The sequence below is a fragment of the Pinus tabuliformis genome, chromosome 4_1 (assembly GCF_031772625.1).
Source record: "Pinus tabuliformis cultivar Carrire ecotype Pingquan chromosome 4_1, CPIR1, whole genome shotgun sequence".
Classification (NCBI taxonomy): domain Eukaryota; kingdom Viridiplantae; phylum Streptophyta; class Pinopsida; order Pinales; family Pinaceae; genus Pinus; species Pinus tabuliformis.
The window spans coordinates 472,589,320-472,600,449 of record NC_142303.1 but is presented as its reverse complement, the minus strand read 5'-3'; the positions used below and the strand labels follow the sequence as shown (position 1 = coordinate 472,600,449).

The window sequence follows — 11,130 nt, the reverse complement described above, 5'->3', positions numbered from 1 at the left end:
AATCCATTTCCATAATCAAAAACATGATTTAGACAGTAAGATTTAATTATTCATAATCAAAAACATGATTTAGACAGTAAGATTTAATTATTGGGGGTTTTCGCAGTGCATTATATTAGATATCATTTTTTGGGATTCAACTGCTTTAAGTAAGTCATTCATCTATGATCATTTCCATGAGAGGTAGTCATAATTGACTAATTTCTCATGATTTTTGAACAGTCCACTTAGCACTCATTGCACCGAGTGATGCTCACAGAGGTGAAGAAGTGGAATTGAAATAAATGGCATAGTGTAAATCCCTCTGAACATCACCCGATGCAATGAGTGCTAATTGGACTATTCAAAAATCATGAGAAATTAGATTTACTTAACACAATTGAAACACTAAAACTTGTTAAAATTTTTTTGCCAAACCACTTTTAACTTTTATCAATTGAGTCAATTCTTGCCCCTGAATAGACTTGTCCAAACCTAACACCACATAACTAACGTGTCAATTTCCTCCGCTTGGGTGGACTTGTCCAAAACTCACACCACATAACTAACTTAATTGACACGTGGCAGTACCATTTCACAGTACGGTTTGTACGGCAATCAATGGCGCCGTTTCCAGAGACCTCCTTTTCAGTCCGGTTCCACGCATTTTTTATTTAAGTATTATTTGCATCATAATTAGACGATAGTTAACCCAGGCATCGCCGAGGTGCGTGAGGCAGTTGGTTGTTTCCTCAAAAATATTATTAGACAAAAATAAAAGAAGATTTTGATAAGTAAAATGTTAATGTTATGACTGATTGATTAGATGTCTTGTTCGGATTGTATTGCAGTGAGAAATGTGAAAAAATATTATGTTCAAAAAATTGTTCGGGTTTTTGAGCCCAACCTTCCACAATGTTCTTCAATTTGTCTTTTTAATGTTATTTTCAACTTTAATTGCTTGGCTGGATTATCTTCTATTTATATTTGTTTTTTTGGTTTTTCTTGGAAAATAAAACTCATTTCACTTACACATAGTCTAATGAGGGGAGGAGTTGTGTAGAAAGTTATGGAAATTCTGGTTATATTTAGAGAAAATCTAGCAAAGATTTTTTTAAATTCAAGTTACAGTTGTTGAACTTCAAAATTTTAGGGGTTTTAGACATTTTTGATGGTGCTGAAACCATTTCTACCATCAAAAACACGATTCAAACACTGCATCTACAAGATTTTTTGAAATTTTTTTGCCTGGATTCCGACCACTTTTAACCATCCAGGCAATTCCTCCGCCTCGTTAGACAACTTCACTTATGTTCAAGTGAAATGATTTTATGTTAAGCTATATATTCTAGTTTATGTTTTACTTTTTAAGTTTATTATATTGAATTTAAAAGATATATGTTAAAATATAGGTTTATAAATTTAGTTTTAAAAAAATATTAGTTTATTATTTAGGTTTATTACTTTTAGAATTAGGTTTTAGGTTTTATTATTTAAGTTTTGAGGTGTTTTTAGTGTGATTTTTTGGATGTTTTTCCAGTCTAATTTCTCTAAAATCCCTCTGCAATTTATTCACAAATTTGATGTGTAAGCCCTACATAATCGAAGTATCTTAAAGGTTTTTTATTGTGCTGAATTTATATATAGAATAAAAAAACTATTTTAAATAACACAAATCAAGATTTTTCATTGTGGTGAATTTATATATAGAATAAAAAAAACTATTTTAAATAACACAAATCAAGATTTTACCTCAAATTTTTTCGACCGAATTCTACTACCAAAAAGTTCAAAAAATCGCACTAAAGACAATTCCTTTAAATTTTACATTGGTTTATTTCAAATTTTATTACTTTGGGTTTTATTAATTCAAAATTATAATAATAATAAATTTTAAATTATTATGTTAGCTTTGATAATAATAACACAATCACATTAATAAATGTAATTTATAAAAATAAAAAATAATAGCTATCACACTGTATGGACCACATTTATGTGATTATATTAATATATAACGACATGGATATATTAATATATAACGACATGGATATTGCCAAACTAAATAATATAATATCCTTAAATTTTAATACTTTAAAATTTCACTATTTTATTTATATATTAGTAAGATCACCATTAAATTTCACTATTTTATTTATATATTTGAAGTACATGGTTTGTTGAACATGTTGTATGCTCAATGCCCCACCTATCTTTTTGGGCAATAAGTTGTATGCTCATGTTTCAGGAGGGGTGGTGTGATAGTCAAGGAACCCTTGAAGAAGTTCGTGCAAAACTGCAAATGAGACAAGAGGGTGCAATCAAACGTGAGAGAGCAATTGCTTATGCTCTCTCCCATCAGGTACATAACTATGTTCAATGCAGAAAAGTCACTTGAAAATTCATTTGTATAAGTCCTTGATTGAACACTCTATTTCTGGCAGATTTTAAATGCTGTGGTAGAATCCTCTGCACAAGACCTTAGATGTAGATGCCAGGTTGACATTTTGAAATTTATATACTAGTAACTTTTATGGGTGTTGAATCTGTTTTCAGCAATGGAGAAGCAATTCGAAAACAAACATGAATTATGCTAGAATTGAGCCAGACAAAAATAGCTGGGGTTGGAGCTGGTTAGAACGTTGGATGGCTGCAAAGCCTTGGGAGAATAGACTCATGGAACAAGACCAAATGGATGCTTGTGAAATTCAGTCTCTCAAAAGCTATGATGATGCTGGAGAGAATCTGAGGAAATCTCATGAACCAGGCAAAGTTAAAGTTCGCAGAAACAATATTAGTGTTCGTGTTGCTGCAAAACCACCTTCAGCGGTTTCCAGTCATCCTACTGGTAGATCATCTTCAAAGCCTAGCTCTGATATCCAATCTGATGAGAGCTCAACAATCTCAAGGGGATCATGTACTCCAAAATCTGGAAATACTCTGCAGACATCAGATGAGAGTGTGGGAAGGCCTAATTACATGAACTCTACAGAGTCTGCCAAGGCTAAAATACGCTCGTCCAGTGCTCCAAAGATAAGACCCTCATATGATGATCTTCAATTGCAGAAGAAAGTTTCTTCATATAATGCTGAAGTGAAGAGCACAGCCAGTTCAGATTCTTCTCTGCATGCTTGCAAATTGATTCCACCTATGTTGAGATCTGACAAATCATCTACCAAGAGTGGAGAGATTTCTTCCTGTTCTTATGGAGAGTCTCGAAAACCCTTTTATCAATGCTAAGTTTCAGAGTTCTATCCTGTCACTACTAGTGGCTGAAGGTTGAAAACTCTGCTGTGAATGGTTTGACTTACAGTGACCAACATTTCATGCACATTCTTCTGTATGTTTGAACAGAAGTTCAACTTAGCTGCAAAGATTAAGATTTCAGTGTCTAGCTGAATTGTGTATGCTCTTTAGGAGTTGAGAGTAAAATTTTGAGTTCAATTTTAAATAGTTTTTACTTAAGAACTCAAAAGAAGACGTGAAATATTTTCATTTGTTTAGTTGGGCCAACATGAAACATCTGTTTGTGGTTGCACAAAGAGGGATCAAAATGTTGGTGCTAGAATCTAGGCCCCATCACTGACTGTATAATGTTGTTTCTCAAGGTTTTCCTCTGCCACTTAAGGTCCACTAGGGTAGTCTTACTTGTGTTTAGTTTTTTTTATGATGGAGAGAAACCCATTTTGAAATCACACAACTTCTCTTCTATGCTATTATTTCTTATACATTGTATAAAATTTTGACTTTTTTTTCTATACTATTATATCTTATGCCGTTGCCTTAGAGCGTTTCCTTTGCCACATATATTGCAAATGCTAGTTTATTAGTAAAATCACCATTAAATACAACATAGCGGGACATAATCTGTCCTGGCCCAAAGTGTTTCCTCTGCTGGCACTATTCGATGGACAACAAGACATCGAGAGCGCATTCATTATAACCGAGTTGTGGTCGCATGTGGAAAGTCAGCCGCAATTAAACGCATGGATTTGAACAGATTGGAATGTGCGATGGACGAAAGTAACCAATGAATTTCGGGAATATTCCACATTACCGTAGTCTAAACTTTCTTCTTTAGACTCGTCCAAACGCATTCACACCACGCTGGTTCCCATGGATAAAAGTTCAGACTCGTCCAACACACATTCACACCAAGCCGGTTCCCATGTTTTTAATTCTAAATCGGCTGCGCGTATATTAACTTCTTAGACCATGCCACAAAAGATCCCATGCACCCAACGCGTTTTCCGTCTCCATATATCTGTTGGCACTTACACCAAACAATCCCGCAGACATTCACTTCCACAACTCTAGTAGCTACCACTCTGTGATTCTGATTTCAAATCCCCTCACTACTTCCTCCCTTGACAGACTTCAAATTTTACCAGCACGTCCTCAGTGCGACTCCCCTGCAAAATCTTGCAATGACTAAGCCCTCGCGAAACCAGAACTGCCGCCGCAGTGCCAACCGCTGCTCACTGAAGTCGCGGCACTTCAAGGGAATCCGGATGAGAAAATGGGGGAAATGGGTGTCGGAAGTTCGAATTCCCAATTCCAGTGGCAGAATTTGGTTGGGCTCCTACGACACCCCGGAAAAAGCTGCCCGTGCATATGACTTTGCCGTGTATTGCCTCAGAGGATCCAAGGCCAAGCTCAATTTTCCCCACTCTCCGCCGAAATTTTCCTGCGCTTCATTTCTATCACCGCAGCAAATTCAAACTGCGGCGGCAAAGTTCGCCGCAGAAGAATTCCGGCTTCTTTCTGAAAATGGCGCGGAATCCTCATCATATGGTTTGGAAAAGGAATATGACATTAATGGCGAACAGATTACTTGGGAGCAGGGTGCGACATTTGGGGATTCAGTACCATTTGAAACCATGGAGAATGGCGGATCTTTCAACTTAGAGGATATTCCTCCGTTGGATGTGTTAATGGAAAATTTTGGGATTCCCTTCCAGCTGCCAGAAGACTGGGAGCTGGGGATTTTCTAATTTTCTTTTTCCGCTGCAGAAATTCTACCATGAGAATTTAATTCAATTATTTTATTATTTGAGAAATTTATGGCATTGGTGATTTCATACCTCTTCTGGAAATGAGAAGCTTAGCTGCTGGTCCCTCGAAAGTGACGGTTACCTTTAGATTTTGACCCATATATGTTTATAGGATGGCCACATATTTATAACTAACAGTGGTCCAAAACCATTTCTATGGTGCGTTGCTTGACCACAGAATCCAAGGAATGATTCATAAATATACGTTAAAGTTTTGATGGGACATACCCATTCAACTATCCGCCTTTTTGTATTCTGATTGTGTATGCATTATTGCATATTCCTCTGAGCGTGGCAGGAGTGGAGCCCACCCTCTTGCTGACACCTTGCTAACAGTGACGTACGGTAACATATTCTTGTCATGTAGTTTAATGAGTCAGAGGAGTTGCTCAGAAAGTTATGGAAACTCTGGTCATGTTTAAAAAAAACTCTGGCAAAGATTTTTGTAAATCTAATTTATAGTTATAAAACTTCAAAATTTTTGGTGTCTTTGATGTTTTTGATGGTACTGAATCCATTTCCACATCAAAAACATGATTCAAACACTGCCTCTACAAGAATTTTTGAAATTTGTTTGTCCAGATTCCAACCACTTTTGACTGCCAGGCAATTCCTGTCTTGACATCGGTAAACAATTCCTATTCTTATTGCAAAACTGTGTTCTCAGAGCGGTTATTATGACAAATTTTGCCGACCCCACATATATATATATATATTCAAACATCAGTCATAAGTCATACACAACCAAATAATTATCAAAACTGACAGCGGCAATCCGAAGCTTTATTTAGAGTGTTCAGGGAACCAGGCAAATCGCACCATTGGATTGTTTAGTAAATTTGGTATAATTATTTTAATTAGGAAATTTAATTTTGCATAACTTAAATGGTAATTTTTCATTATTTAAACTGTAATTTTAAATATAAAAATATGGAGTATTTAAAAAAAATATATTAATATTAATAATTAATATTAACACTTTTACTAATTTAATAAAAAATATCACTTTAACAAATTTATTTTAATTTAATAATTATAATAATAATTTATATAACTTTTTCAATTGCAATCATTTATTTATAAGTACTTGGAATTTATTAATATTATCAATGTAAAAATAAAAGATGTTGCCTTGAAAAATAGTATTTACAATCTAATATGAAGGAGAAGGAGATACGTGTTTATATTTATGTTTAACATAAATTGATATATAATATTATAAATGATATTAATAACTAGAAACACATTTCAATATCAATTTGAAATAAAATATTTTAATATCTATTTTATAATAATATAATAATATAATAATATATATATATTAATATTTTAAACAAAGAGTAGTATAAATAATTGAAAGTTGAAAAAATTACAAGTTTAGTTTACTTCTTTGAAAGAGAGATGTATAATACTATTAATATTTAAATAGATTCTTTAAATGACATTTAAAAAACAAAAAATTCAATGTGAATTATAAATCAAATATACAAATAAATATTTAATTTATAAACTTTATATATATAAAAAAATGTGTAATTTTTTGAATATTCAAAATGAAATTGACCAAAGACATAATTATTTTGGTGATTAATATGAAATTGAAAAATAATATAATTTCTTTTACACTCAATATAATATTGCCCAGTAAAAAATAAAAATAAAAAATTATCTTAATTATAAATTTACCAAATATCTAAATATATTTTAAAATTAATAAAATTAGAAAATAATTTATCACTTAAATAATTCAATTCTTCAATTCTTGACATCTAATAAACTAGCAATTGTCCCAAAAGGTACAAAGAGAGGCCGATAAGATTATTAAATTGGAATTGTTGAGTACCTGGTGGCAAAGGCTTGTGATCCTTACCCATATGCTGACAATTTCCGGTCAAAATGTATTGAAATATATAGAGGGGAACAATTATGTTCAACTCTACTGCAACTTACGTCTGGCTAGATTTTGAATGTGGTTCCCAATTGGCAATGTAATGGCACATATGACTTTTGTAGCAAGTTGGGTACATTCATGAGGGATGACAAAGTTCAGCGCACCGATGGCAACTTTATTAATACAAAGCTTATTGTGCATGATATAAGATGTATAGATCCATCTGATTCTAGTGCTGCTAAATCAGGTATTACAAATGTTAGTGTTGTTTTTCGAATTGTTCCTCCTTCTCAGAGACAGTGGCTATAGAACGATCAGGCCTTAATGGTCTAACATTGCCTGCTGACAGAAAATGGAACTCATCTACTGGTCAGCTTTGCATGATCGGATGCCTCGGATCCATCAAGACTGAGGCCGAATTTGTTGATCGTAAGAACTGTATTCCACAGCCTCCAACCCACAACGTTGACAGCTGAGTCAACAGTCCCAACGAATGGGGCAAAGATTTCAATTCTGGGCAATCACAAACCCACAACTTCTTCAAGCTGCTCAGGTGACCTAGAGAACAGGGCAACATTTCCAACAAAGCATTTCCCAAAGAAAATTCTTCCAAACTGCTTAGGTTTCCAATATCCCCAGGCAATTCTTTTAAATTTGTCTCTGACAAGATTAATATTTCCAGGGACAGTTGATGTGCAACTTGGTGAGGCAACACTTCCATGCTCTTGCAGTCCGAAAGGTTTAGATATTCAAGCGTCCTGATATTTGCAAATGTTTCCTCCAACAAGGTCAAATCAGAGCAATATTCCAAATTTGGATATTTAAGTCGAATTAAACTCCCGAAGGAATTTGGAAGCCCGTGCAAACTCCGGCAACGAGAGAGATTGAGGTGCTGGAGATTTGTTAAGAACCCAAAATAATCAAGCAGCAACTTCATATCTGGGCATCTTAGGTGCAGGTATTACAGTGAGGACAAATGACATAATTCCTCTGGTAAAGTTTTGAGATGAATCAAATCTGACATACAAGTCACCACAATCTTTTCAATGTGCTTCATCCGTCCAATGGAATTTGGGAACATTGAAAGAGGAGCATAAACATGTAGCTCCTGCAACTCCAGAGGTGCCTGCCATGCAATTTTCATCTTTCAACAGTAAGAAAAATACAGAGATGATAGCCTTTATCTACAAAACCCTTCAAATGCATTCTAGAGCCTGTGTTAGTATAGCAATTGCAGCAACAATCTACCATAAATTAGGGCGGCAAAGTAAAAAAAGAGAATAAATACAAAATTGTCTTTAGCCCTAACTTGAGATTCTGCTTGCCACAGTTTTTTCAATTTGGTTCATACCACTTCTAAAACCCTTGTATTCTTTTAAACCCTTATATTCTTGACCACAATAACCAAAAGCAATCAAATAATTTTATTAACAGAGAGTGTGAAAGCAACAGTCACCAGAATTTACGCCATAATCCGAGTCGAAAGAAAAACATCACTCCAAAATCGAAAACCAGATAGAGAATCTCTCAATTTTTTTTAATTTTCCCTGCCTGGTAGCGGCGGTGGACAAACGCCAAACAAATACTAATAAAGAATATGTATTTGGGGGTGTTCAGGTAGGGCCTATTGTGTTGCCCTGAGAATTGAACCCATGACTGGGGCTAAGATCCCAGGGTAGTCTTCAGATGAGAACGCTATATGAAGGAACCAACCTGTTGTTGTATCAATTTACTCCCATTGAATGCCATCTGGAGCTCTGACTCATAAGACCACCATTGTTGAATCCCATGAGCTTCCAAAAATTTCATGGGGCCCTTGGAAATCACATACAGTTTGGTAGCCACACGATCCATACCAGAGACCTCTGGCATGACCTCCATTGATTTTTCTTCATCCCCATCACAGTTCTTGCGTTTTTTACAAGAATCAGAGTAGTAACAACATATGTAATCGCTATTGTTTACATAAAGATTGGGAACCCATTTCCGAATTTGCTGACAAATATTAACTCAATCCGCCTCTGCCCCATCCTCTGATTGTTTATCAAGGCCTTCTAATTCCTTATTCCCTTTTTTCTTAGAAGGAATAATAACTCTCGTCACACCCTTCACTGCATTCCATAGCAGTCTAAACTTGTCACCAATACTTCTAAGACTCAAGGACTCAAGGATTTCAAAAACAATCCTTAAAGTGCTAAACACCTCTTTCATTGCCCTCATTCCTAAACAGGATAAGGCAATGACTCCAGATCGGTTTAGGCCCATAGCCCTGTGTAATGTGATATACAAAATCATCTCCAAAGTTATTGCAAATAGACTAAAGCCCCTCCTACCAACACTCATGTTGGAGGAACAAACTGGGTATGTGGAAGGAAGGCAAATTCTTAACAACATCATTCAGGCACATGAAATTGTCCACTCTCTCAAGAATAATAAGCAAGCAGGGATGATCATTCAACTGGACCTAGCGAAGGCGTATGACAAACTGAGCTGGTTGTATATCAAAGAAGTTCTAATTGCTTATGGCTTTGACCAGAATTGGATAAGATGGGTTATGGCTTTGGTAACTTCAGCCAGCTTTTCCATCCTCCTCAATGGCTCTCCCTCCAAATCCTTTCGGCCCTCGAGAGGCCTCAGGCAGGGAGATCCGCTTTCACCATTTCTTTTTATTCTGATGATGGAAGGATTAGGCAAAGCAATCACTTCTGCCAAAAGGGAGGGCACTATCTAGGGTCTCAAGCTTACACAGGAAGGGAACACGTTAACTCATCAGCAATTTGTAGATGACACTATGTTACAGGGCATACCAACGGTTAAAGAAGCCAAAGCCTACAAGCAAATCCTGCAGGATTTCGCCTTAGCGGCCGGTACAGAGGTAAGTCTCTCAAAATCTAAAGTGTTTTTTTTTTCAATACAAATATTGCAATTCAGAGAAACCTCTCCAGAATTCTTGGATTTCAGAGAGACCAACTCCCCTCCAAATATCTAGGAATACCTCTCACTGACAAACCTCAGAACAAGGAGGTTTGGGAAGCTTTGATCAACAAACTAAAGGACAAAATCTGCAAGTGGACAAGTAGATCTTTAAACCTAGCTAGCAGGCTTGTTCTCACAACAGTGGTCCTGCAGTCTCTTCCAGTTTATATGTTGTCGGCTCTTCCTATCCCTAGTGGAGTTGCCCAACAAATCAGGAACATGCAAAGAGACTTTCTGTGGGGAAAAGGTGAGGAAAAGAAGAAATGGGCACTGGTAGCTTGGGACAAACTTTGCATGCCCAAACCTCATGGGGGTCTAGGTCTCCATGACCCGGAAACTCTTAAAAAAGTTTTGGGGGCCAAACTTTGGTGGAGATGGCTGAAGGAATCCAACAACCCTTGGGCCAAGCTCTGGAAGGAGAAATATGCAAAAAACTAGAGAGAGGGGGACTTGATCAGAATGACAGGGCAAATAAGGGGTTCTCATATCTGGAATAATGTGTGGGAGAACAGAGCTTTAGTTCAGAATCACAGCTTCTGGGAGATTGGGAATGGAAACCTTGCCTGGTTTTGGGAGGATAACTGGCAGCAGGAATCCAACTTAAGCAGAGAAGGACTGGACATTCTCAGAGAGGAAACTGTTAACAAAGGAATTAAAAAGGTCAGCGACTTTTGGGATAAAACTAGAAATAGTGGCAAGTGGAGAACTTGGAAAATACCAATTAATAGTGAAGAATCTCCTCTGAAGACCCAGACAAAAACTCTTGCCAAAATCCTGGAAAAGAGGAAAATTTTGATCTCGTCGTCCCTAGATCAACTTAGATGGGGAAGAAGCAGTGAGGGTAATTTCAACCTCAAAGAAGCCAAAGATGTGGTCACTGGATACAATTTTTCCAACCCGGATAACACTTGGAAAGACCTATGGAAGCAACCTCAATGGATGAAAATCAAGCTGTTTATGTGGATGGTGCATCACAAAAAGATTTTGACTTGGGAGAATCTCAGAAAGAAAGGTTTTGCAGGACCTTCCAGATGCTAGTTATGTGGTATCCAGGAAGAGACAAGGGATCACCTTCTCAGCCTCTGCACCTTCACCTCTACCCTATGGAATTGGGCAGCCTGTATCTTTAGACAAACTGATAGAGATGAAAACAACATCTCCAAAACCTTAAGGGATTGGAGGAATAAGCTCTCAGAGAATGAGACTGTCAACTCAGCCTGGACCCTGATC

General features: G+C 36.3%; 3 protein-coding genes across 3 annotated transcripts; all 3 read left to right on the top strand.

The window, feature by feature from the left end:
* Positions 1-2,146: 2,146 nt before the first annotated feature.
* LOC149176506 (protein IQ-DOMAIN 6-like) lies at positions 2,147-3,219 on the top strand. Its single transcript, XM_089421494.1, has 2 exons — positions 2,147-2,341; positions 2,536-3,219. Exons 1-2 carry the CDS (start codon positions 2,180-2,182, stop codon positions 3,217-3,219), a joined length of 846 nt encoding a protein of 281 aa, XP_089277620.1. The 5' UTR covers positions 2,147-2,179.
* A 1,187-nt stretch (positions 3,220-4,406) lies between these two features.
* On the top strand, positions 4,407-4,973 carry LOC149176505 (ethylene-responsive transcription factor ERF018-like). Its single transcript, XM_089421493.1, has one exon. The coding sequence runs from the start codon at positions 4,407-4,409 to the stop codon at positions 4,971-4,973; it is 567 nt and encodes a 188-aa protein (XP_089277619.1).
* Positions 4,974-9,163: 4,190 nt separating this feature from the next.
* On the top strand, positions 9,164-10,338 carry LOC149176504 (uncharacterized). The gene is made up of 3 exons (XM_089421492.1): positions 9,164-9,487; positions 9,725-9,799; positions 9,886-10,338. The coding sequence occupies exons 1-3, from the start codon at positions 9,164-9,166 to the stop codon at positions 10,336-10,338; spliced, it is 852 nt and encodes a 283-aa protein (XP_089277618.1).
* Positions 10,339-11,130: the final 792 nt, after the last annotated feature.